The following is a 27927-nucleotide window of genomic DNA, read 5'->3' as shown; positions in this document are numbered from 1 at the left end:
TATCTGCCTCCGCCCCTCAATTATCGTTCTTGCCGTCCCTCTTGCTACACAGATATTGCACGGTTTTTTACATATTTAACTTTGTAGTATGAAAGCACATAATTTACGCATACACAAAAATACCAATGCTCATGGTGTTTCCATCCATAATCATTGCATCACATTCTACGTCTCCTTCAACGTTAACTAATGATCCACGACCAGCATTAAAATACTGATCATCCTCCAAAATACGAACAGCTTCTTCAACGGCATCCACTGCGGTTCCTCCACTCTAAGGAAATGTTAAAATTCCGAAGTATACTTCAAGAAACACGGTCATGTACCCAACGAATCCGGCATGCGTCACATTTACAGTGACATATTTTATGCAGATGTTTCATTATACTTACAATCATTTTTTTATATCCATTCTCTGCAGCATTTTTCAATGCGTATAGCAGTTCCTCTTCTCGTTCTTGAAATACTACAACATAGTATGCTCCACATTGCAGGATAATTGCGGGAATCTTTTCTTTTTTTCCTTCAAAACAGAATTACACAAAAGTGAAAAAACAACATCATGCACACGTCCTTAATCATCAGTGGCGAATTCGGGGTAAGTCACAATAAATTACTAAAACTCTAAGCAATCGCATTAGTTGATTTTTATGTAAAAATATTCTTTATAAATGAATAGCCAAAAGTTATTCACTGCCTCATTTTTTGCATTGTTTCGTATAAGCAAAATTTTTATGTCGTTTTAGATTAGGAATTACACCCGGAACCCGGGAGAACATAGCTGAATCTAAAGCTGTCCAAATTATATGTCATGGACGGTCGACGTTGGGTGGTTTTGTAAGTTACGCGCATGCGCGAGTGACAACTGGTAATCAACAAATGTTCTGATTGGCTAAGACAGAAAGTTTGAATTTCAATGAGAATGTCAGCAATTTAACTCTTATTTCGTAAACCTTTTTGAAAAAAATATATGAAGGATGACAGAATGATAGCAAAGATGAACATGGACTACAGTCAAAACAAAGCCGTGTAAGAGAAATAATTCATAATCTGCAAGCTTATAGAAGTGTTTTCAAAGGGTAGGTGTTTACTTTGTTTATTTCGTATTAATATGTTTCGCGGTAAAGATGAGCTGTAGCTACTATTATAATTTTCAGGTTTGTATAATTTTCAGCTTTTTATAACAACGCATTACAAGGCTATTACACCTTTGCTTTAACTTCAAAAAGTGTTTTTGAAAGCGTAATTTGATGCATCACAGAATAAAATAATATTTGAGAAAAATAACTTTCTCAATATTACTAATATTTATTTAAAAAAAATTTTCTTTGTGTCTGAAGATTTTGTACTACTTTAACCGTTTCAAACTTCGATTTTAAACCATTACTTAATTGCTGCCATGGTATATTGCAGCAAAATTGAACGGGCAATGTTTACACTAGCTTTATGATTATTTTTGTGCCAGTGAGAGTGAATGATGGAAATATTAGCTATACCAGAAATAAACGTCGAATGTTGTTTTTCAGCAAATTTGTGGACTGATTTGCGTCACATCATTCGTTAGATGAAGTGTACCAACACGAAATGTATCACTTCTCAAGCCCACAACAATTACATCTCAACCGTTTGAATTACCGAAGATATTAAGAGATGGACACGGGTATAGTAAGGTTAGAACGAAAGGTAGAATTATAGTTTGTACGATTTTTAATTGTGTACGAGTATATTATACCTTCCGATATACTTTTGATGGTTCAGAATTTTCTGCCATATCTCGAACACGAGGTCTAGGAGAAAGGTATGAATAATATACATTTCGTCAACTGGATCAACAATTTTAAACTGATTGCAATTTTATTTTGATGATTTGTTTTGAAGATCAAAAGTGAAAAATCTCTCCGTAGCTTCAGAAAAAACTGCTTATTTGAAGAGACAAAAAGAGCCCTGTTTGGGCCTTTTACGAGCTAATCTTACGAATTACTGTTAGGAAAGTTGATCACTCCACAGATGAAATTGTAAAAATTTATGTATATAAATACAACGTTGTTTCGTGCAGAGAAGCTTTGAGTGCCCTCAATCAGCATGAGTTCATGTATTGATTCTACAACTTAAACTTTAAGTTATTGACTAGCGGCCATAATTTATGCATACTTGATATTAAGTAATAACTGTCGCATTTCATCACTGCACAAAATCTCTTTTGATTTCCCGGCGCAAAAATCACCGCACATGCAAACTGGTTATCACCGCACCTTAGAATAATTCTTGCCTTAACCTGTCTTAACCTGTTTGAGTTCTGCAATTAAAGGTGTAAAACTACGAGAAAATTAGTAGAAAATTGCTTATTATGAGGTTTATATGTCGTTATATAACACAAGTTCAAAACTACACAATACATTATGCTCGACTGTAAGGGCTGCTTTTCACTTACGTGTTTTTCATACGCACGTACACGCGCACGTAAAAGTGAAAATTCTCTAAATCCTAAATATATTCCAAGACTACTCTGAGTCACCCACCGGGCAAGGTAAAAAATTAGCTTGACCACGGTGAGAATCAAACCCGCGACCTTTGCTTTGCTAGTCCAATTGCTCTAGCTAACCAAAGGTCGCGCGTTCGATTCCCACCGTGGTCAAGCTAATTTTTCAGCTTGCCCGGTTGGTGACTCAGAGTAGCAACATCACATTTACATTTAATATACCCACCTGAGTCTTTGCATTATCAATATTCCAAGACGTTAGGTGAATAAATCGAAGTAACTTATGTTTTCAGTATAACCATTTGTTAAATATTAACAATTTGGAAGCATTTAAAGTTTCCGCGAGTAAAAAACGCGTATATAAGTGGAAAGCAGCCCTAAATATCAATCCGTCATCCGTACGTGTTGAAAACATCCTCTTACCCTCTTATATAGAGTTTAATTCCGTTCCTAGCTGCTTCCTATTCCGTTCCTAGCTCAACGATCTAGCGTCTGTGATAACAGAAACTACTGAATGCGATTGAATTCTAATCCAGGAGTTTCCCCCTGTTGTGACAGAACGTCTGTGGGCGTAGTTACGCAAAATAAAAAGTTAACAGAATGAAGCATAGCAAATTTTCACACCGATAGGGGACAAACTATATAGGTGCAGGTATTACCATAGTTAATTACCAGAGAGGTGCTGAAATCACCTAACGCTCGCCTGCACTATTTGTCTAGAATAAGGCTAAACTCTGTATGAAAGGTATCTGTATGAAGCACAAATTACCGATCTTTTTATTACAAATTACAAGGCTAAAATCCGCGTTGGAAGGTAATATTAAGCACAAACTTCAGATATTAGTTGTGATGGCCGGGAGCCGGTCCTCCAGGAATTTTAATATAGCTCAGTGGGTAAGCCCTCGCTGTTTAAATCTAAGTAACTGTATTTGTCAAACGGGAAATCCTATTTTCAATTTTCAAAGTATTTAGTAGAAACATTCAGCGAAGCTAAAGCAGTGGTTGTTAACACTGAGATACTTCATCCCGTTACTCCCTGCAAAATTTGAGATCTACCAATAGGCAATACAAATTTTCCTGTATGTACAGGAATTTGGACGAGAGTGTAAACCGGGCTTTAAAAACTTGTTCAGTGTGTTCAGATAGTAAGTTTAATTCGAAATCCTAAGCTACACCTATATATGCCAAATTCATGACAAGGCGCGACTAAGGTGAATATAAATGTTTAATTTAGTTTTATAGTATATTCAATTAGGTTCCGTACATGTCGACAATTTATTAATTAAATAGTGCTCATTGAGCAATTTTCATTGAGCAATTCAGCAGAAATTTTAGCTGCGAAAACTATGAGCAGCTGCTATTTTTTACTTTGTTTGCAAAGTGGAGAATCAGCATGCTATTACAATCACGCATAATAATACACAAAAACAATCAGAATGAGGTCAGAATGAGGTAATGATGATGCCAAGCCTGCCAAACCTGCCAAACCTGCCAAGACTGTCATCCTGGCATTTCAATATTCCTGGTTATTTGAGTGACGACCACTGAGCAATATAATAATTCTTCGAGGACTTGCTCTTGACAAAAAAGTGAATGCTGATGCCATATATCCATCGTCCCAATGGCCAATGGTAATGACCACTGACAACCGCGATGCAGTACTTCACGCGCATTCCTTCGCCCTCCGGCTCCGGAATTTTTTTGTACTTTTTGTGCTTACTTAGTGTGTTTTCAAAGGAATCATAATATTTTTTGAACTATTTTTTTAGCCTTTAAAAAAAACTGACCCTTTTTATAGTTTGTGAATGCAATTATAGTCGCAAGAAGGGATGGATATCGACTCATACTTGTAAGATTTTATATGTTTACGCATTTAAAATAAACGACAAAATTTTTTGAAGCAAACATGTTTCGACTTAACTATAAGCCATCTTCAGTGCGAATGAATAGATTATTTACATTGTGAATTATATAAAGTAGAAATATATACAAGCGAGGTGATACTCAATGAATAACTAGATTATTTACAAATATGATTGACAACATAACAGGATACAGAATATGCATACTAAGTGAGACAACACAAAAGACAGAACATAACAACAACAAAAATTATTTATAGCTGGAAAATAGTATTAAAATGCTAAACCTGTCTGTTAAGGTCTGGTTTGTGTTTACGAATATAAAGAGCCTCTTTGAGTTTGAGAGAGAAGGAAGTTTTAGCAGTGTCTAAGATAGAAAAGCAGGACCGGGTGTATTTAGAATTGCAGTTGGGGTTTTGTAGGTGTTTACAGACGTGTAAGTTTTTGTCAGTGGAGGTGTGTTCTTTGATCCTTGTGGCGAGATATCGGGTGGTTGTCGTTTATTTTAAATGCGTAATTGCTCTTGTGCTACTCCGATCATATGGTAAATTTATATGTTTACTTTTGAAGACTCACCGATGGCATTTTTGAAAGCTTGCATAGGAATAAATTTCATGTAGAAACAAATCTTTTACTTGTGATGTAAATATTTCTATTATTAATATAAAACCGAACGGTTTAGAAAATCCTTTCTACCATATTAAATTATTACTAAAGGAAATTGCTTGTAAATAATATAGTAGAATGCCCTCATAGGGGAATGACAATGGAAGAAGTAGCCCAACGGCCTTCTCTCTCTCTCTCGTGGTGGTCATTTTGCAGTAATTTTACTTCGCAAGAAACTATGAATTGCAATATAGCCTAATTTTTTTACGAATGTAAAATTACTCTAGGTTTTAATCTCAATACCACAATTCAAGGCTTGTTTAAAAAACAAGGTTTTCGCAAATTCATACAACTCAATATCGGCCTTGTTAACGTCCATAATCCTTTTTCTAGTGGACTGATTAAGCGGCTTCTTTGTAACTCCCTTTGTTACAAATTCCTTGCCCATTCCTGTCTTGGGAGGCGGAAGTACAAAATCGGGCAATCGTTTATGCAAAACCATAACGAACTCGTTAATGTATTCCATAATCCCCACACTTGCATAGTAATGAAGCATATTATGTTTAGCTGCCGCTAAAGCTTCGTCACTTCCGGTTTTGCAAAATGCTTGGGGTCCGCAGAAGAATCTTGTCATATGATTCCATACGCATCCTTCGTATTGTTTTTCTAGACATTCTTCAATGGTGACATTAAAATGGCCTAATTCTTTTAACCTTTTTAACTTGTGAGCATATCGGTTTGGACTTCTGCAGTAATAATAATGCGATATAAAACGGGCGACAGGTTCTCGTAACAAATTAATGTAAGCTGAATTGATATCTTCTCTGAAATACAGATGAGCAACTGCCATAAGTTTTCTATTTAGCTTCCTGCTCCGGGAAATTTGTGATTGAATACGTGTTAGTATTGGGTGTGAGATATTCTCATTTTCCCATTCTTCAGTGAAATCTAGGCAGAAGAAAATTCAAATACTTAAAATTTTACATATTTCGCATTTAGGCCGTGTTAAACTATGCAACTTTCCTTCCAACTTGCAATGCAATTCTACTCCTGAGGCATCTAGGGACAACAACTTTTCGAAACCAATATTTTAAAAAAAGTTTTATAATTCAAAATATCAGTTATGCTGACGCGATCAAAAATATTAATTTAGCAAATCGCACGCTTCCAAACGCTTACTTGTTACCAGTTTTAACTCGTCTTAAACTCGCGCATGCGCATAACTTACAAAAACGCCCAACATCTATGACATAATGCAAGACATAATGGCGGAAAACTTTGATTTCGCATTTCCATTCCCGGGCGTAATTAAAATCTCCTGGCGGAGTTAGTACCCTCGCCCGGCAGCTCGGGGATGAATGTTTATGAGTGCAATGGTAAAAAAGTTTTCATGAGGTCGAAGATGGAATGTTCCATAAAAGATGAATAGATTACCCCCCCCCCCCTCCGCCCGATATAGTGCACTTTGTTACATTTCACGCGTAAGTGCACAGAAAGCGCATACGTCACAACCATGCGCAACAATCTGCAAGTCGTAACTCTAACCCTAATCAACCCAAACCCATTCGTATTTCGCAGTCTGAGGTCTCTTGCGTAACTACACAGAAGGCTTATTTACGCACGACTTGTGAACTGTTTTAAGCGTGTACTTAATAGTAAGTTTCATGGTAAAAGAAACAACAACACCTCATTTCAATGGGTCATTTTAGTATGAATTTTTCTCAAGTTTATTAGAAGATGCTCATCTGCTCATAAAAGTCAATTGCTGCTCGATAACAAGCTATTGAAACTCTGCCGGTTCTAAGGGAAGGAGCTGCCAATTTTATGGAAGGTATACTTTAGCCGCAGTTACAATCAGCAAAGACACGAACGGGAATATTGTGCACTACGAGAACAAGAAAGAAACATGTGTTCAAACAGACTCGGACAGTCAAGAAAGAGATTTCCAAGACGATGTCTCGACCTCTTCCATGCACTCAGCAGTCTGGAGGTTCGACAGCACTGACTTAGAATCTGAAGAAGAAATAGATCCCTGGATACCACTAATAGAAGAAGCAAAACAAAGAAGTGACACAGTGTTCGAGAAAATGAAAAAAAGTTTTATAAACAGAGGTTACGATGAGCAAAGTGAAAGCTTATTGCTAAAGTGAAAGCTTATTTGAAAATATCTATTTAGAGCGCCTTTTGTGGATGAGAAAATTAAAGAAAGATCCAATACAAAAGAAATTAATGGAGACAAAATATGTGTTTCTTAGAAATGATGATTTTGACCCAGAAGAAAGCAATATAAGCTGCAACTGATAAGAGAAAGTTTCTTATTGAAAGGCGTTTAAGCGACCACGAAACTGAAAATAAAGAGGAAAATAAAGACAGTGGTGATGATGATGATGATGATGATGATGATGATGATGATGATGATGATGATGATGATGATGATGATGATGATGATGATGATGATGATGATGATGATGATGATGATGATGATGATGATGATGATGATGATGATGATGATGATGATGATGATGATGATGATGATGATGATGATGATGATGATGATGATGATGATGATGATGCTGATGATGATGATGATTAGAATTTAAACTTTGTTCAATGGTTTACCGATCTTTTTTCTTAAGGAAACCATGGCAAACGAACAAAAAGCGATAAAAACTATTTAGAAAAAAAGATATTCCGCACAAAATTGTACCCAGTTCATACTGATAGAGTATGCCCCTGTTCATTTGACGGCCTTAATCGCCACAATTATTTTGTAATAGTAAATATTGTGATGTTTTGTAAATAAAGGGGCTTGCAAAACCCTTGATGCCCTCAACAATTTCACGAATCCGAGGCAAAAATTCAGCTCCGATCCGAAGCAAAATTATTTAGAACCAAATAAAACTTATTCCGTCGTTCTTCAGTTAAAACCTAGTTTGTTTTCGTGTTCACAAAAATGATCTACTTTCCACCATTACGTGGATTTGGTCAGAGTAACTATAGTGATTTAAGATTCCTACATGTCATTTTCCACTCAAAAATTTCTAGTGGACCACCAAGATAATTTATTAAAATTCTAAGATGACGTAAGCATCTGTGTGGTATAATCGTTAGAATTTGTACTTTTTTGGCGTATTTTGTTCAATTTGTTGTCTTCAAAAAAGTGAAAAAACTCGAGGTTAAAATATAGACACGTTATTGAACGGTAACTTTGGTCCGGATGACAAAAAAACATGTCTTCGGTTATAAAAGCGGGCACATTTCGGGCTGAATAACATAAATATTTTTAGAAACAAAATACACATGCGAAGGACGCTGCGAGATTAAATTGCGGCCTCCTTTAAGCTTCAATTTACTTGATCAAGCCGTTTCATTTGAATTTTCTCAATAGGGCGAAAAAATATTTATTTATTTACAAATACAAAAAACACATCATGTAACAATTTTGATTCCACAATTCAACGCTTGTTTAAAAAGTAAATCTTTCGCAAATTCGTACAACTGAATATCAGCTCTGTTGGCATTTATAATCATGCTCCTTGTGGATTCACTTATTCCATTTTTTGTTACTCCCTTTGTTACTTTCTTTTTCCGCATTCCATCCCTAGGGGGCGGAAGTACAAAATCGGGCAATCGTTTATGCAAAACCATAACGAACTCATTAATGTATTCCATAATCCCCACACTTGCATAGTAGTGAAGCATATTGTGTTTAGCTGCCGCTAAAGCTTCGTCACTTCCACTTTTGCAAAATGCTTGGGGTCCGCAGAAGAATCTTGTCATATGATTCCATACGCATCCTTCGTATTGTTTTTCTAGACATTTTTCAATGGTGACATTAAAATGGCCTAATTCTTTTAACCTTTTCAACTTGTGAGCATACCGGTTTGGACTTCTGCAGTAATAATAATGCGATATAAAACGAGCGACAGGTTCTCGTAACAAATTAATGTAAGCTGAATCGATATCTTCTCTGAAATACAGATGAGCAACTGCCATAAGTTTTTTATTTAGCTTTTTGCTCCGAGCAATTTGTGCTTGAATACGTGTTAGTATTGGGTGTGAGATATTTTCATTCTCCCATTCTTCAGTGAAATCTAAAAATCAGAAGAAACAGACACAAAAATTATGCATTACTTGCATGCGTATAAAAATTACTTAGGTTCAAAATAATGCACTAGCTACATGCACAACGTCAATTCCAATTTCAGCTAAGAAATTATTTATATTCCGGAAACACACAGGAAGGTTTCTCTTGTAGTGCAACTATAAGCTGCGCTTGAAAAACCCCGGGCAAACCTATACCTAACCAGAGAACAGCCGTTATAAAACATACACCTACCCAATGTTGGAAGAAGATTGCAAATTGATACAACTAAATCACAAAGCTGCGGTTTACAGTTGATCAAAGAGCAGTGCGCGAGCATGTCACAAAACTTATTAGAGATCACAAAAGAAAAATAGCAGCAGAGGAAAGGGCAAGTGGAATAAGTCCTGAGAATACATGAGTTCGTTGATGCAATGGAGGATATCATAGAAAGAATCACAGAAGCAGAAGAAGAGCTTGCTAAACGGGAAGATATTAAGGAAATGAATACTGAGATAGAAAGAGCAATTGCTGAGAGCGTGAGAAAAACTAAGAGACTTTCACAGACCATGGAAAAGGAATCTGACCAAGAAAGTGTCCGTTTGAAAAGAAAGAAAGAGCTTCAGGTGACACAATTGAATATCTTTGGGATAAAAATTATCAAGATCTATCAATAAGGAAAGAAGAAATTCAGTTAAAAAGGAAAGAGTTCGCACTCAGAGGGAAAGAAACAGAAAAACAATAGAAATTGAAGCATAAAGGACAAAATTTGAAAGAGAAAGAGATTGGGATTAGAAAAGAAGAAGCAGGAGCTAGAAACAAATTATCGTTCTGATAGCTATGTTGCAGCAGCAAAATAAACTGTTGGTAACCCTTGTAGCAAAAGCACATACAGTAATAAGAATTATGACATGGTATGAATATTATATTAAACTTATTTTCCTAAAACGTTCATATGTTGTTAGAAATTTTTGACAGTTAATAATTGGTTTTAATTGTTAGTTATTTTTTAATAGTTACTTATTACAACGTTTTTGTTAAATAATTTAATTGATTCATTTATTCAATTCACATTATTAATTGATGATAAAATTTGCTTTAGATAACTTCCCAAATCCCTAGCCGAATTTCTGACTTTTACATATTCTGCAGACACTATACATTATATTCATTCAGACCTGGTGGTTGTAAGTGAAAAGAATGACGATGTTGTGTTGCCATAAAGGCAAGTAAGTGCATTCCTCAACAGGGCACTGTAAAGTCCAATTTTAATGTTCTTCCTAAAGTCAATAAATTTGAAATAGTTGGCCATGCCACCAAAGACCCATTCAACGGATACTCGAGCTTAGCTCATAGATTGATTGAAGCCCTCGTCTTTCAAAGCGATCCCCGCACGTCTTGCATATAGGCACAAATGTACAACTTACAATTTACAAATGTAGGCGATGTGGATAGGATGGATCATCCCCATACAGGCATAAATCTTGGCCAGTTGGCATTCTGCTGTCATGTCGTCGTCCTTCTAAAGGGCCATACAGGTTTGCGATCATACCATTAGGTGCCACGACAGACTGAAACTTGAGAGCGCGTACCTTTTTATGGCCATTATAAACCCATCTCTGATCCCCCTTTGGTCTGCAAATAGGCCTGACGGTCCGTCAGTAAAGCCTTGCAGTTATTAAGAGCAGCCCCTTTTTCATGAATGATTGCCGCATACATTTGCAGATTTGCAGGAGATAGCCAGGGTTGATCCAATTTTAGAAGAAGGTAACTAACTATACATATCATATAGTCAATCATCATCTTAGCTCTCATGCAGAGTTGTGCTACCGGTCGTCCGAATTTAGGTACAAGGTTTGCGTATCTGCACGAATAGGCAAAATGGCTTAGGCAAATGAAAAGAGCCTCCACAACTAGTCCATTAAAACATCTGTAAACTTCAGGAAGTCCAAATATAGCTACACAATACTATACATATATATCATCCTTTTGAGATCGTATTTCAACCTCGCACTCATCATTTCCGATTTCCGCGATCACAATTCATCGCTATTGCTTTTATCGCGATAAGCCCTCAGCGAGAACAAGGCTTTACCTTCCTGGTCATGATTACAAAAAGCTTTCGTCCAACTTTGTTGATTTTTGAATTCCGGAAACAGGTATCCAATTATCTGCCTGTTTCATTCTTTGGAATCTGTCGAGAGAAAAATCGTTAATGTAATGTAATCATTAAAATAAATCTTTTGAGATATTTTGATATGTGCTGTACTAAAATCAGGACGTTATACTGCAAAGTTATATACTTTTACTTACTTTCTTTTGTATATAGCAATGAAAAGGGTTTTTTTCTTCCTATGTCTTCTCTTGTAGAACAACGAAACCTTCTCTGTCCTTTTTTGACGTTTACTTTGGGCGCTTTTTACTTTTCGCCGCACACCGTGAAAAGAAAGTTTATTTCCCGAATTTTTTTAATTTTACAATTTTGTTCTAAGGGAAAAAATTGCCTTGTTGCATAATCCCAGTGCGTTGCAAAAGCAAAATTTGAAAAAAATTCTGTCGTTTTGTTCCCGCCGGTCAATCATAAACTGATTTGCATTCAACCAATCATCACGGATACAATCCCCACTTTTCACAGCAAATATCACTTCTATTTTATCTCATACCCAGTGTAAAAGCTGTGTTTCTATTGGCTAAGACCAGGCGTGTTCAAACTCGAACCCACCTGCCGAACCCAATGCGTAACTTTTAGAACACATTTTCCCGAAAAGACATGAACCTTCCAGTTCGGAAAACCTTCAGCCGCCCTCGGTGCATGGGTTAATCACGGACTCACCTCCCAGGCTGCAAGTATGTTTATTGTAAGATCACCCATTAGATGTGCTCCCTTTTGAGAGTAACTAATTAATATGCCATATTATTGTTAACCCAAAAATACGAAAATGATCTTAAGAGAGAGTTAGCGGGCATAATAGACCTTATCGCACGCGGCAGATATACAGTGGCGAGGATTTTCGCAAGATTTACTGTTGACTACTGCAATAAGCCTTGTCAACCTAGCTCTATATTTGTAAAATATCGTAAAATATTGTAAAATTTAAATTTAGGCTGAAAAATTTAATAGCATTTGCCTATATTATAACTGCAGCTATAAAGTACCTTTGGTAAATATATAGCCAAGTCGTTTACTGCATTTTTTGAAGAAACTGGACATTGTTGAACTGGCAGATTTGAATATCCTGTTATAAAATACCACCCGTGGATGTAATGGTTCACAGCTTTGCGTTGTCAAATCTCCAAATTCCCGTGATCGTGAGACGGATCTAAAGAAAACGAGACGATTGTTCATTTCTATTATAATACATTATTTCATTTTAATTCAAGGAATTGGTTTTCAGGTTGATTTCAGGAATTCGACAGTTTAAGCCTCGAGACAACAGAAAATTTCATTAAACAAACATTTAAATAATTAGATACTATACATGTCTTGCATGATATTGTTGCAGGGACGCAGTCAGACCATAAAAAGGCGGGGGGGGGGGAGCCGTGCATCGGGAGGACAGGCTAAAAGGTACATTAGATTAGTAATGGATGGTTAAATATATATATATATATATATATATATATATATATATATATATATATATATATATATATATATTTGCTGAAATGAGTTACATATGCTGTATTCCATGTAACTTTTGAAGGTTAAACGCTTACAGTGAAACACAAAACACCATTGCATTTTGCATTGCGATTTTGCATTTTATTGAAAAAAAGTCCGTCGTGTTAGGGAAAGTGGGACTCAGGAACGATTTGCAAACACACCGTCTTTTGCAATGTAAACATATTATAGAATTTTACTTGTGATAAATATTTTGCGCTCTTCAAAAAATGCCGGAACGTTGCGTTGTATATATACGGCTGTAGCTAGCAACACGGCGAATTCGGTAAAGGGTATAATCTTTACATCGCATACCGTATTGGGAGAATGATCGACGATTGGCGAAGAGCAGGCGAAAGAAATGGTTGGCTTTTATTAAGCGCAAAAAAGCTCAATGCACGCCAAGTTTTGGTTCAGTGGTTTGCTCTGAACACTTCACTGAAGACTGCTTTGAACACGGTTCAGAGATTGTGAAAAAATACAAAACCCCAAAACTCAAACGAGATGAGGTCCATTTCATAACCAGGGCAATCGTAGGAGCCTTCGCCGTCAAAAGAATTCGATGCTGAGCTTGGCATAACGTGTTTTCTTACAAAATCTTCGTTATTGGAAAACCGCGAAACACGTTTCCTGAGTCCCAGGCCCCCGAGGACGATGGAAATTTTTGCAAATCGCTATGTTTAGATGTAAATATTTCCGAAACTATTTGACTACATCAAGAATGGTAATAGAAGTTATAAGTTTGCAGATCCGTAAAGATCCCACAAGTGATATAGGCGCTTTAAATTCGTGTAATTAACATGAATAAGAGACTATTGAAAATGGACGCATTTTTGCAGTAAGGCGGGCATCCAGGCGATTATGTGGCTTGGGCCGCCCAATTTTGGCGTGTTTATTATGTTCATCCAGTATTTATACTAGCCGCAATTTACCACAAATTAATTCGTTCTGACCTCTAAGCTGTCCTCTAATATAAATAAATACGGTTATGTCACCCCCATATGTGACATACGGAAAATAGGCGCACTGTACCCCGGATGTAGTGGCGCATGAGTTCTAGGAGAGTTTTGATTCTCAGTAAATTAAATGCCACGATCCATATAATAAAAATATCTATATAATTATACTTAATGTAAGAAAATTGGCTTTTTCCACATAAATTTCCAGAAATGACGTCAAATAATTAGCGTTGAAATATAGTTATGAGATTAGCGTTTGGTTTATGCTCTGCGTGTTTATGATTCGGGTTAGAATTCAGATAGTAGAGAATTCAGATTGTTAATACGGAACATCTCGTGAAAATAACCTGACTTACGTATAGTTCTTTGAAGTAATAAAATAACCACGCTGTACGGATAGTTCTTTAATTTGTTTCCATGAACATTGACCTAAAGGTAAAAAATAATATATACCACTTATTAACCGAATTTGAGGTCCGTACTAGAAAAATATCAGACCGAGGTCTTGACAGTACGGACCGAGCGATAGCGAGGTCCGTACATAAAAGACCGAGGTCTGATATTTTTCCAGTACGGACCGAACGTATTCGGTTAATAAGGGATTTATTTTATGGCATACAATATTTAGTTTATTTATTTATACAATGCGCTGCAGCATTCTTGCCGGCTCTTTCGCCAGCCAGTCGCCAAGCAAGCACTGAAGTTGCTTCCAAACTTTGCTTTTTACTCGTTAAATAAGAATGATACAGTAATATAAACAAAAATCAAAGATGAATAAATATAATATTCACATGTACCAAATAATACTCTTCTTCGTCCATTCTCCGTCGATATTTTTCGTGTCAAAAATAAAAGTGCAAGCTTGTTTTTGTTCAGAAATATGAGAATTGGACCGTTACTACGGCAACGGTTCAATACTGGGAGATTCCAGACCGGCAAGAAACCAATCAGCGCACGCCATTTTAGTCACGAGACCGCGTGCCATATAATAAATATGAATATAAATTATGGATGATGCTGCGATTGACTTCCCTAAAGTTTTGCATAAACAGCTCAGTTTTAATATAAGTCATATATGTCATGCGTTTCACTTGCAATATTGGGCAATATCTATGTATTGAAATGGCGACTTATTGAAGTAATAAACGACGCGTTGAAGTTGTTTATTTTGTCATTTTTTCATCTTAACCTACAATATAATCCTACTGAACTCAGGAAATCACTGAAATTATTATCACCGACGAATTTAGAGCCGTGCTCGAATTCGTTCGATTCAGGTGTTCACACGGTAAATATGGACTGGTTTTATGTGTTCTAGCATGCACTAGAGAACTCTATATATATGGAAGGCTCGCTCCAGTTCAAAGTGTGAAGCCAAACATGGCGGATCATGAAGGCTGCTTGGGTACCGAACCAATCCTCCACGAAGCGTAATGCGCGAATCACGCATGTGGAAATTATAAAATTATAAAACCATATGACGAAAAATAAAAAAGCTAACATTTCGGACGTTACAAAGTTTTTAAAAACAAAGTTTTTAAGAATGAATACATACAATTTGTTGAAACCTTACCTGGCAATGTTACTCTTTCTGGAGAGGTAACTTATGCTGTATATTTTTGTTGTATTTGCAAAACTGACCGAGTTCAACTCCTACACGTTGCCGCCATATTAAATTTTAACCGCTCGTGCGTGGAGGTCTGGTTCGGTACCCAAGCAGCCTTCATGATCCGCCATGTTTGGCTTCACTTTTAGATTATGCAATATACTAGAGCGAGCCTTCCGTATATAGAGAGTTCACTGGCATGCACACGAGGAAATCTGACAAACTGGAGTACGCGGAGTATGCCCAAATTCGTCCTGCCCCGTGTGAACGTTGTCTAAATGCGTAAATTATAGCGCGAATGGGGCTCCTATAGCTGAGCGGACGTAATCCAACGGCATCTACTGTGGCGACGGAATCAGACTAAACCGGCAATGGTGAGCGGGTCCAAATAATTCACACTAAATATTTCTTAAGACTCTTTTCATCGCAAAAATTAAACACTTTTAAATACTTGACAACTTCGCTTCGTCAGGATGGGGAAAACCAAACCTTGATTATTATTAATAGACCACGCAGGCCGCAGCTGGTAATTATTGTGGTATCATCCATAACGTGAGTGTTTATACGTTTTAAATATAGTATGGAATATAGTAGCGCGATTTTTTACTTACTTGAATATACACATAGCATCAAGAATAGCACCGACATGATCAGCGATAAACCAATGATGTAAAAGAAACAATATTTCATCGTCTGAGCGTAGTAAAACCTATACAAATCGAGAAACATTCATGATTATTGTAAACGACACGGCTAAGAACTTAAGCATTCGGCAATATATATCAGAGTCTGAATGTCATGCATGCGGCCATATCAGGCAGACAACATATCAGGCAGACGTACAATCACGCAAACGTACAATCACGCTGTACACAGCGACGATAACGTTGTAATTTACATAACTAAAAGAATGCTTTCCCAAAGGATTGATATATTATTTTACTATGAGACATAGTTCAATAGTTCATAAGACACTCGATCGAGATGGCCATGTTTCCATTCCATCCAATACTTGGTGTTAAGTTACCAAATACAATGCGTTAAAGTTGTTCCGCTGAATGTGGCCTCCCCCCCCCAAATATTCATAATACTTGCATTGTTTGTCCCGATTTATACTAGAGACGGATCACACGTATGGACGAACTTGGGGAAGCGAAGATAATACGTCTGCTATTTCTTCTGTAAACACGGGCAAACAGACGGATCATCCGTCAACAGGAATTATCCCCATAGTTCGTCTATTTAGAAGAATTTGAATAGTTCGTTATGACGCATCACCCGTCTTTTAATATACAAATACGGGGTGTGTGGGGAAACAGAGAACCACGATAAATCGATAAAACCGCCTTTGTGCACTCTTCTTACCTCATGAACAATTTCCAAATCCCCGTGCACTCTCTAAACGCGCGATGCTGTTTCGTCTGACTTATTCGAACTATCGTCTCTCAGATAGTTTGTCGTTTGTTTATACTTAGGCGAATAATCTGTCACACGAATAAATATGTCGACATAAATCGGGCCATTATCAGCTTTACACCTTTTATCATGGTTATTATAACAGGTATATATAATATTAACTATATGCTTTTATTCAACCGTGTTTTACATTGTCGGCACATAAAGTAAAATTCCGGCACCTACGTAGTATGTACGAAGGTCTGTCTGCCGCAATTACAACTACAAGATAATGAGACGTACGACATACTAGATTTCAAACTCATCTTGAGGTTTCTGCTGAACGGCCCTTGAACAAAGAAAACTAATTCCTACACTCGACATATTTTTATAGCCCCTACAGATAAGTAGAAAATTTCAAAATTTTATTGATTGTATGATATGTGTTACTGAATAGAGGCAATTTAAACGTCTTATTGGGCCTGATGGATTGCTCGTAAACAGGCGTGGACCGCTTGGACTGGGCCCAAAACGCCATCCTATCCCTCCTAATGTGAAGGCCAAAATTAATAGGGCCTAATATAAAGAGGGCGATAATCCCGCCTTGCAAATTTACACCATGGTGTTGTTGCGTGCGATTTCTGACGAATTGAAACAAGTGCCTTCCCTAAAATCTTTCTAATTTCATTGATGATGGAACCCTAATAGTATGCAAATACTCTGTATTCTGTTTATACGCAAATGCACATGTATTGGCCAGGTTAAAGCCTAATTTTCATTTCTCGTGATCCATCGACGATGTTTACTGTTCTATACGATCATTTGTCAGTATCTCGATGATCAATGACCAGATTCATATTATACAGACAGATTATCGGTCTTGACGAATGATATGTCTGACAGACAACAAACCATCTAGATGATCGAACTATGTATGTATATATATATATATATATATATATATATATATATATTATATATATATATAATATATTATATATATATATATATATTATAATATATATATATATATATATATATAATAAGTGCGCCCAATATCTACATGATATAAAGATGATATAAAATTTTTTTATTTACAAATTTGGGCTAGGAGCCTACCAGAAACCATATGGCTTTTATTTTAGGCCCCTAATTTACTGAACTAAAATAGTTACTGATTTTAAATATAATGTCAGTTCGAATGTTATTTTTTTATAATAAAAAGATACAAAGTCAAAGGTATATTAATATGTATATATATAAAAAAAGGAAAAAAAGAATAAAAATAGTAAGCAGTATGGTGATATAGGTGATAAGGAGTATGTTAATATTCATCTAAGCGTGAAAGTTTTTTTTAATTATTATATAGACGAATATGTCAAACGAAACAGAATCGCGCGTTTAGAAAGTGCATGCAGGAATTGGGAAATTATTGATGCAGTAAAAATAGTGCAAAAGAGCCGAATTTCTCGTAGTTCGCGTCCCCACCCTGTATTTATACAAAACAGATGCATGACGTCTACACGAACTACCCATTAATGAAGTCGATATTTTCTGGCATAGAAAAATATCTTTAAGAGTTTAAGTATCAATTACCACCTACAAATGCCATCTTAGAATCGTATACGAAAAATCGAGCAATTAAATTGGTCTTTACATGCTATATAAATAGCACCTGTTGATAACACGCATACGACAATAGCGCCACATTCAATCGAGCAACAATACTGTCTTCGGTTCAACATATTTATCAATTAGCTACATGTGAAATTTCTGAAATGAAAGCGTACTTTTTTGTCAATTTTAAAGTTTAAATTGAGCTTTTCAATGAAATTATGTGCCCTAGTCACTGATGATCTGAAGGTAAGGTTATTTCAACGAATTCTCGATCCTTATTTTAATTTCAAATCTGAGGACGTTTTCAAAACTTTTAACTTTGGCTCGATTGCCAATTGATGTACACAGAATATCAGATAAATATACTAGATCTGTCAAACCAGTAATCAATTGCCATGCACTACTCCCGATTATACGACGACTTTACTAGGCTATATAGCGACTGATTAGTTTTAGCCTGTGTTTAGTGTAATATTTATGTCGCTGAATCATAATAACAGGTATTTTATGGTAATGTTTTACAAAATAGACTTGCGAAAGAACAATGCATGCAGTACACTCAGTACACACTGATTTATTACTTATATCTTTTTGTAAATTTGCAATAAGTCATATATTATTTTTTTATAATTCTGAAACGCATTAGAGTTAAAAAAGTCGGTAGCTTTAGGATGTTTGGATGTTTCATTACGGAATAAAAACTTGGAAACAAGTGGAATAAATTACTATAGTTGCCGTCAAGGTTTTACACTTGGTGTTACATTTGATATTAAAGTAGATTTCTGTTATGCATATCATACAAAATTAGTATTATCATTTTATTATTATGCTCTATATATTCAAATACTGAAATTACGTAAAAAAATTGCCTTTGATGCAAGTAGATTGTGTCTTATTTTGTGAGTCATCGGTTCTAAGTTCCAAAATAACAATGACAAATCAAATATTGAATGCTTAGCCTTAGGTTGAGTTTTATTTTTTATAGGGAGAACTTTCATTCATTCATTGAGCTGGTGCAAATGCTTAACACCCCTGTAAGAAGCAAATTCTGCTTTCTCAGTACCCATGACAATAAAATAATATATAGCTACAGTATGAATTGAAAATATTATGAGTAACCGTAAAGTAAACTCTGGCGATTTGTTCAACAGAGATTGATTGAAGATTGAAAGCAATTATTACTACTATACCATTTCGGCCAACACCTATGCATGTATAGTTGTCAATTTTATAAATTAGTATAATATATACAAGTAAGTGCAATAAAAAATTATATTGTTGATCTTTGTTGATTATGCAAATATCTCGGTTGGTTACGGTTTGAATAAATAATTAAGCAGAATGCTGTCGCAGTGTCGCTTCGTGAGGAATTATACCCGTTTACTTAGTAATATATCAAACAGCCTTAAAGAATATTATACTTATACTTAAATGAGGTTTAGTATACCCCAGTTTACCCATATATTAATATTCCCAAGTCAAGATTCCTCTTCAATAAGAGTTTGCTTCGTAGCTGTATTAATACGATTGAAAAATCAGTGCTATATCTAGCTTTTGTACAACCGTCCTTGAAGTATAACTACATGTGGAGATTATTAGGCATTTATCAACATAACAATTTGCTTATTTACTTACATACCGATTTGAAATGCAAATTATATGTATCTTCATGATAATGTTGCATACAGTATACTTCACAAAATGATAGATGGATAATAATTCATAAATTTTCAATCAATAATTCGTTTGTTGAAAGATATGCTGAATTTTAGTGTCCTTCTTGCTTTCATGACCTTTTAAAGTGAGCAACTAAGTATCTCCAAAGAATGCATATTATTGCAAATTGTCAGACTCAGACATTACGAAGTGTTGTTCACTTACCGGAACGAAGATGGCTCATTGCTTATATTGTTATACTTATAGAAGCCTCCATGCATGCAGTCATAAAATTATCTAGTATCATATTTATTGGCTGCACTGATTTATATCCTCTCGAAACTATTTACACCTACTGAACATCAGCATCTCTTTATTTTAAGCTGTGTAGGTTTAGGGTTAGAGTTAGAGTTTGGATTAGAGCCAAGATTAGGTTTAATCAAACTTATTTTAGAGCGATTGAAAATCCACTATCTGATAGATAGAGCGCTATCCAGCTTTCATGTAACCAACCCTAGGTGATTGGGCTCGAATTAGAAACGAGCAAATCAGAAGGTTTATTAAGGAATGCATGAAATATTATATCTGCTTATCGACAAATAATTTCTACTGTACCTTCCTTTCGCTTCTTCGTTTAGGCTACGAGGGAGGGCCATATGGCAATTCTTACACATCTATAACATTATTTAGAATTTACGCTTATAGCTAATCCATCTTCTTCGTGACATGTAAAGTGAAGTTATAATGATATTGTCGTCGTAAGCTAAATCGTATTAAAGCGAGTGCCGCACGTTGCTCCAACTGATTATAAATTCAAACAAGCGCGGTCTCTTTCCATTGCAAATTAGTTGTGCTGCGCGTTGACGTCATGGGCGCCATCTTGGATGGTGTCGCCATCGAGGTTTTTCCAACGAGTCTCTCTGTTTGCAATTGGGATTTCTCATATCATCCATTGCTCACATCTTATCCAAAATTCGCCGAGTTCAATTATTCTTGCTTTCCAATTTATCATTTTTGGATAAATTGACAAGATTTAGTTTGTATAATAACAATTCTTAATAAGACTTCACAACATTTTTGGGCCGCCAATGTTCCTACGGCCGTTTCGAACCGGGCGTATGAAAGTGCCTCGAAAATTTATAACATATAATGTCGATTGTCGAAGTGGACTTTGCGACCGAAAGTCATTTAGAGGATTTTAGATCTTAGGCATCAATAATTATATCGTTCTCGATTTGTTTTCTATTAGCCCAGCAGCACTACAACGGCCCAAGGTTAACGCCAAGGTTAAGTCGGCGTTTTTTGTTTTTCAGAATAACCACCCACGATGTTCAGGCCAAGAAAGTGCCATTTGGCCGGCATATTCATGTTATCAATGTTGGGAATAATGTTCTACTGTAAGATAAGTATTCAACACTGTTCTGATTATACACTGGTAACGCAATTTCGGTAATTATAGAGCAAGGGTTTCGGTTTGAATCATGCTCTATAAATCAGTTTGTAATCCAAGAGTCGCGCGTTTATTAGTTGACATGCACCAAGGACGTATGCGACGTTACATTCAGTTATGTAAATGTCTAAACATACAAGTTCTTCGTTGTGATTGGCTATATAGATGTATAATGATTGCAAATGGGACGATGTACGTGCTTTGGATGCCCGTTAAAAAATAATAGTCGAGCACAGATTTATTTTCTTTATATTTATGGTATTTTTTCTTAGGTTTATAGCATGCATGGACAGCAAACAACACACCCCATATACTTGAACCTAAAACTAATAATTTTTATATGCATCCAACATTATATGAAATAGTCAGAAAAAAATTATAACACAAAATGCTGTTTCACAGTTTGCCGAAAATTTTAGGCAGAATTTTAGGGTCTACATAATGTCAAATGAACTTGCTTTTGGATGTAGATAAGGTACATAATTAGTCGATCAGTGTAAATTAGGCTTTTTAAGATTAGGATATATTAAGCTTCAACTTGCGTTGAAAAAACTTATGCAAAAAAGAACTCCAAACTTATTTTCGTTTATGAATATATCACATTGGCGTTCAACCGATGCGATCCCGAGATTTTACGGTGACAAACGAGTTTGGCAGTCTCAGCTAATAGGCTACCCGCAAAATATCACCGCCGTGGCATATTTGCCCGAAAAAGGCCTGCTGAGGAGGTAGACCAATAGGAAACAATGTTGTTAACGTAAGTAACGGGGGTCCAATCAATTATCGTACACTTTCAAAGACAATTATTTCCAAAAAATTGCAAAGATGAAGAATCGATCATTCCAAGACTGTTGGTTAGTAAACAATTACCTAATATTTTCGTATTTGGATGGGCTGATACATGCAAAACACGCGGGAATTTACGAAAGCGCGCGAATGCAATCAGAACACGCACTGACACACGGGCTTCGACTAATCAGAACACACGCGTTATCTACATGTTTGTTTATAATAATTCTAGAGGAAAAAGTGTTTAGTTTGGTAAATTTTCTATTACTTATATGATTTAAAAAATTAGAGACATGACAACAAACGAAGCGTTCGTTTCAAATTTAAATGACTTACGATAGCAATGTCAGTTTATATCACATCCAATAAATTATTGTACGCCGGCTACATTTGTCCAACTTTTGCGTTTGCATTGCGAAGTAATCTGTCAAAGGTTTATATAAAATTATTGTTAAAATTTCCGAAAACTGTTTCCTCAACTGTTGGCTGGATTCTTTTAGAGATACTTCAAATTGAACATACCAAAAAACGAAGTTCTGAAATAGTATGCGCACAATGACGTGACTAGAACGACAATTGTTTGGGGTGTTTCTTTATTATTCAGTTCAGTAAGACGGATTTTGTAAGTTCAATAGTTAATGGTTAAATAGAAAACCGTCGGACAAAACTGAATATATAACACCTCGCAATTATCGTTCTAGTATAATTACGCCCCTGTATGCGCAGCCTGTGAAATAAAATTGCTACGAAATCCACGTTCGATGTGTCGCATACGGTTGTTCCAACACACCTGAGAATAACTCAATATCGATATCAAAAAACTTAATAAAACAAATTTACATTCAATACCTAACTTTGATTTGCAGTCCAAGCCATTTAATGCATGAAGAACTAGGTAGACTTTGCAACGTTGGCAAATCCAATCACTGAGCCCTCTCCACAAAGCCATTTGTTTGCTCAGAACATTTCACAACCGATGACTTTTTGCGTCCACTGGATTTGTCTGGAATTGTTAAAAAGGCGCACATTACCTCGTCTAAAAAGTTACAAAAAAACTTCTGATGCACTTGTGTGCTCAGTTGCGTAGCTAGCCTCACAATTTTCCCCGTTACACGCTAATATTTTTATGTTCATTGCCAGTAAAAACAATAAATTAGACAATAAAATAATAAAGATACAGCCTCGTACCCAGGCGCTTTATTAGAAAACATAAAGTCTGCATTCAGCGTAATATAGAGATCTATGGTTGAGATATGTGCGAGCGCGCATGGGTGCTTGGGAGGACGCGACGGGAGAGCAAGGCCGCGTCCTCCCCAAGCACCCCTGCGCGCTCGCATATCTCAGCCACAGATCTCTATATTACGCTGAATGCAGCCTTTATGTTTTCCAACAAAGCGCCTGGGTACGAGGCTGATAAAGATATGAATAATTATAATAACTGGAAATTTACATGGCGGGACAAATTGCTGGCTACGCTATGTGTGTGTTTCCATGGTGTTAACGAATGGAAAGTTAAATATATTTATATCAACTTATCAGGATTACAACTTATCCAAAAATGCAAAAGTGCGGTAGCTAAAGTTTCTATTATCTCGTTTTTAGTCCATTTTCCTTGGGATTATATTGAGGAATCACTTTTATCCGAAAGCCAACGGTTCCGAGAAACGAAATCGGTCACATCAGCCACAACATATGAACCGAAGGGGATCGTAATCAATAAGCAAATATCGTTCCAAAATTTCGAGGATTCAAAGTCACTGGGAAAAACTAAAAATATCGATGTCCTCGAAATTCAAAATATTGTTAAGATCAAAAGACGCAAGTACCGGTAAATAGGAAATCAATATATAAATAAGTATACAGTAAAGCAGCTTACATAATTATATATTAATAGCTTGGTTGGTAGCTAGTTGGTATAGTTGAAATCGATCTGGCTTTCACGGATACACAGCCAAACGCTTCAATCAGCGTAAAGCGACGTGTCTTTTCTCTCAACATAGGGAGTTTAAGATGACACAAGGAGCAACGGTTACGAACTACGGTCTATAGTTCGTCCAATATTTGTACTCAAAGTGCTTAGCTTAGCTGCATGAGACAAACAACTGAGCGAATAAAATTTGCATATTCGAAAGGTATACTCGTGGGCGTGCTGGACGGTAGAGCCTCGGGAAACAAGGCCAAGCTATTCGCTTCTCAATTTGTAAACTTCATAGCAAACTTATAGGCAGAGTAAAAAGGAAATGATTTATTTATTTAGCTATTAGTCTATTTTGTACCGGTGTTGCCCACTGCATAACATTTTCAGTTTGAGTTTATTTTTCAGTTTTTAGTTGGACGTTTCGTATCAAGTGAGGCATTTTTCGTAGTTTTCCTGCCACTCGGGCAAATGGGTATACTTTACACCAGCGACCTTGATTATGACACAATAACAGTACTTTTAGTTTTAAAAGCAGAATGAAGAAACTCTATAGAAAGAAAGAAAATTAATTTAAGTTCGAATTCAAATTTTTTTTATTATAGGTTACCGAAGAGAAATCGGAGTTCTACTCAGTTTTGGAACAAAACAATTGCTAGTAAATATTTGATTAATGTCTCTGACCACAGCTGTGAACCATTATACCCCCAGGTGGTACTTTACAACAGGATATTTAAAACAGCAAGTACAACTATGACCTCGTTTCTTGAAAATTGTAGTAAGAGCCTTAATTATGGAATATTGAAAGGTGAGAATCTTTTAATACTGAGTATAAGTAGAAACTTACCTATAAACTTACCTTTCTTAATCGTATTTGAAGGTACGAGAATATATAAAAAGTATAAAGCACATTGGCTATTGCCTATAATTTTATTGCCTATCGCGAAATTACACCCGTAAATGTAGAGAAATGATAATATCAAAATTTTAGCAAAGAAATAGATGTTTTATAAATCTCTCATTTTTTGCAGTCGTACGTGGGATTTTATTCCATTTCCACGCAGCCTGATCATGAATTTTTCTGTCGTCCTTTGTGATTATATAATTGTCAAAATGATTGGCGGTCCGAGTTAGTTTAGAATTAAGATCCACAATCCTAAAAAAAAGCTTCGGGGCAGACTTAGCAAGACAGATTATTACTGCAAAACGGAGTAAACGAAGTTTCCTTTATTCTCAGAAAGCCTGTAGACACAATCAATACTTTTATATTTTCTGTCTTAGAAGCCACGGAAGAATGGTCTAACCAAAGGAAATCTCATCCAATACTGCAACGCATTCAAAGCAAAGCGTATCAGGATCTACGAGAACGCAGACGTCACTTGGCAATCTCTCATTTTTACTTCAGGATTAACTCGGGCCTTAAAATGAAACATACCTATATAAATTTACTTCGTGAACCCGTAGAACGTTTCATATCTCATTATTATTATGTAAGAAGCCCAAATCGTTGGGGGGAAAAGCTTCGTAAGTTGAAAGCTTTGGGTCATTGGAATGTGACCCTGGAACAATGCATTGAAAATCAGTACGAAGGTTGTAAATGGAACACTATGACCAGATTCTTTTGCGGACCAGATACGTTTTGTCAGAACGGAACCAGCCAAGCCTTGTCGCAAGCGAAGGCCAACATGTTTCGTTATTACTGCAGTATTGGTTTAGTAGAATATTTAAATGAGTTCACGGCTGTTTTGCACAAACGTTTGCCAAACTTTATCTCAAAATATCACAAGATAATAGGCAAGAAATTCGTAACAGTCGGTGTCGAGAGGAAACCAATTAGTGATAGTGTCATGGCCAAACTAAGAATGGTTAACAATGCAGATATTGAACTGTATAATTACGCCAAAACTTTGTTCCTTAAACAAGCCGAGCAATGTGGAATAAAAATAAAATGAACGTCTTCCAAATTAATCTGACATTGGAAGAGGCCGGGTGAAGTCGAAGTGTAGTAAACAACTTCTATTTTTTTATAATGCAAGTTGTCTTCTGAGCGATCCAGGATATACTCACCCGTTCCCTATTAATGTCTGTCATCTTGCGCGAGTAATCTTTGTATTATTTCCTCACATGTCGCCCCATGGATGTTGCATTTCCGCAGCTCGTTACTGGGCTTTTTCCCTCGGTCTTAATTAAGATTGAAAAAAACCAAACACGAGTTTGGGATATTTTGAGCTAGGGGTTACAATTACCCCTAGCCATTTTATTAATAAAATGACGTAATATTTATTAACTTTAACAGAACTGATTAACTGTATAACTTTACATATTTTTCATCACATTGTTTTATATTTAAAGTTTATTTAAAAAATCTTCATATTGCAGTTACAAAACTGAATTGCATGAAAGATATTTACAATAAATTATAGTTAAAAATCTAAGTTTGTAAGATATTTTAAATACAAATAAAATCCAGATATATAATGATGGAAAAATAATTAGGTGGAATGTTTCGCTGCATAATACGTGATAAAGGAGTTCTTACAACGATCGGTACGAGCTCGTGATGTGTGGAATGTTCTCTTTGTTCGCAGACGACTTGTGGCGGTGCCAGTCCGAGGTGGAAGGAGGTTAGCTAGCTTGTGGTAGCTGTTAGCAACAATCTCTTGAAAAAGTTTTTGGGAACAAGATTCTCTACGTTCAAACAGTGTTTGGAGGTTTGCTTTAGCCATACATTCCTTAATTGTAGGGGATTTTTGGGAAAATAATCTGCAATGCCCTTCTTTGGATTCTTTTGATCTCATCAGATAGATACTTGGGGAGGCTGCTATGGTATAATTCGCACGCGTATTCAAGAACAGACCTAATACACGAACAGTAAAAATGTATTAGGTCTGCAGTTTCAACTTTTGCTCGTTTCAGTTGGCGGAGAAGATATAGACGTTTAGAAGCTTTCGTTGTAATCTGGTCAATGTGATCGTTCCATTTTAAATCGTTCCTGATTGTGACTCCCAGCACTTTAGCAGATGCAACCAGATCGAACCGTCGATCATTCACATCAATTGGAACATAAGTTGGACATTCCTTCTTGAATGAGATGACTAGTTCCTTACATTTGATCGGGTTTAGTTGGAAGGAATTTTCGCAGGACCAATCAGATATCTGTTTGATAATACTCGATAGGTTGCTTTCTTCATGTTGTGGAACAACTTCGGATACTGTAGTATCATCGGCGAACTTCCATATACCAGTTGATGGATCGTCAGGCAAGTCAAGGTCATTAATCATTGCCAAAACAACCAAGGGCCTAACCGGGTGCCTTGCGGTACTCCAGCAGGTACGTTTAGCCAATTAGAGAAGGAGTTATGGTCTAACTTTACTCTTTGGGATCTATCTCTTAGAAAGTCAATTATCCAATTTAAAACAGTGGGTTTGACTCCAAGACTTAACAACTTTGCAATCAGAAGATTATGGTCCACCAGATCGAAAGCCTTACGATAATCAAGTAAAGAAACTCTTACTGTGGAGCTTGTTCCGTCTGTAGCATGTAGCCAATGATGAAGCATGGATATAAGGGCAATTGTAGTCGATGAGCCGGGAAGAAAACCAAACTGGTGGGGGTCAATCGATTTTAATAGAGTTGGTTTCAGTTCTCTTTCGATGACTATACTCTCTGCGATCTTGGATAAGGTTGACGTAAGGGAGATGGGCCTTAAATCCTTGTTAAAGTCACATATGGTAGGCGCCTTTGGAACAGGTGGAACATTTGCAAGTTTCCACACCGGAGGAACTTTACATTCTCGAAATGAGGTGTTAATGATATCAGTAACTGCCGGAGCGAGAAGGTCAGAGAA

General features: G+C 36.2%; 2 protein-coding genes across 8 annotated transcripts; one reads left to right on the top strand and one right to left on the bottom strand.

The window, feature by feature from the left end:
• Positions 1 to 13: 13 nt before the first annotated feature.
• Positions 14 to 20704, bottom strand: LOC114534857 (heparan sulfate 2-O-sulfotransferase hst-2-like). Of its 5 annotated transcripts, XM_028556337.1 has the most exons (7): positions 20541 to 20704; positions 15869 to 15966; positions 14008 to 14080; positions 12188 to 12351; positions 1733 to 1787; positions 393 to 523; positions 14 to 274 (listed from the first exon to the last, which is right to left on the bottom strand). In XM_028556337.1, exons 1-6 carry the CDS (start codon positions 20597 to 20599, stop codon positions 403 to 405), a joined length of 570 nt encoding a protein of 189 aa, XP_028412138.1. In that variant the 5' UTR covers positions 20600 to 20704; the 3' UTR covers positions 14 to 274; positions 393 to 402. The 5 variants fall into 5 exon arrangements, with proteins under 5 accessions (XP_028412138.1, XP_028412135.1, XP_028412134.1 ...); XM_028556334.1 differs by lacking the exons at positions 14 to 274; positions 393 to 523; positions 1733 to 1787 and adding an exon at positions 4868 to 5895; XM_028556333.1 differs by lacking the exons at positions 14 to 274; positions 393 to 523; positions 1733 to 1787 and adding an exon at positions 8326 to 9041.
• LOC114534856 (heparan sulfate 2-O-sulfotransferase 1-like) lies at positions 15385 to 26382 on the top strand. 3 transcript variants are annotated; one of them, XM_028556331.1, is made up of 5 exons: positions 15385 to 15631; positions 21239 to 21322; positions 23767 to 23992; positions 24685 to 24887; positions 25361 to 26382. In XM_028556331.1, exons 2-5 carry the CDS (start codon positions 21253 to 21255, stop codon positions 26029 to 26031), a joined length of 1170 nt encoding a protein of 389 aa, XP_028412132.1. In that variant the 5' UTR covers positions 15385 to 15631; positions 21239 to 21252; the 3' UTR covers positions 26032 to 26382. The 3 variants fall into 3 exon arrangements, with proteins under 3 accessions (XP_028412132.1, XP_028412133.1, XP_028412131.1); XM_028556332.1 differs by lacking the exon at positions 15385 to 15631 and adding an exon at positions 18388 to 18515; XM_028556330.1 differs by lacking the exons at positions 15385 to 15631; positions 21239 to 21322 and having other exon boundaries at positions 23568 to 23992.
• Positions 26383 to 27927: the final 1545 nt, after the last annotated feature.

The sequence above is a fragment of the Dendronephthya gigantea genome, unplaced genomic scaffold (genome assembly GCF_004324835.1).
Source record: "Dendronephthya gigantea isolate DGI-Jeju-01 unplaced genomic scaffold, DenGig_1.0 000108F, whole genome shotgun sequence".
In the NCBI taxonomy this organism is placed as follows: Eukaryota; Metazoa; Cnidaria; class Anthozoa; order Malacalcyonacea; family Nephtheidae; genus Dendronephthya; species Dendronephthya gigantea.
Note: the sequence above shows the minus strand (reverse complement) of the source record. Positions and strands in the feature narration are given on the sequence as shown.

Excerpts from the sequence above, each read along its gene's own strand:
- LOC114534857 (XM_028556334.1), bottom strand. The coding sequence starts at position 20,599 with ATGTGTAAGAATTGCCATATGGCCCTCCCTCGTAGCCTAAACGAAGAA. Across the intron at positions 14,081-15,868 it reads GATGCTATGTGTATATTCAA|GTCAATGTTCATGGAAACAA; the intron begins GTAAGTAAAAAA and ends TTTTACCTTTAG. Across the intron at positions 12,352-14,007 it reads ATTACTTCAAAGAACTATAC|ATCCGTCTCACGATCACGGG; the intron begins GTAAGTCAGGTT and ends CGTTTTCTTTAG.
- LOC114534856 (XM_028556330.1), top strand. The coding sequence starts at position 23,586 with ATGAATAATTATAATAACTGGAAATTTACATGGCGGGACAAATTGCTG. Across the intron at positions 23,993-24,684 it reads ATCAAAAGACGCAAGTACCG|GTTACCGAAGAGAAATCGGA; the intron begins GTAAATAGGAAA and ends TTTTTATTATAG. Across the intron at positions 24,888-25,360 it reads TAATTATGGAATATTGAAAG|AAGCCACGGAAGAATGGTCT; the intron begins GTGAGAATCTTT and ends TTTCTGTCTTAG.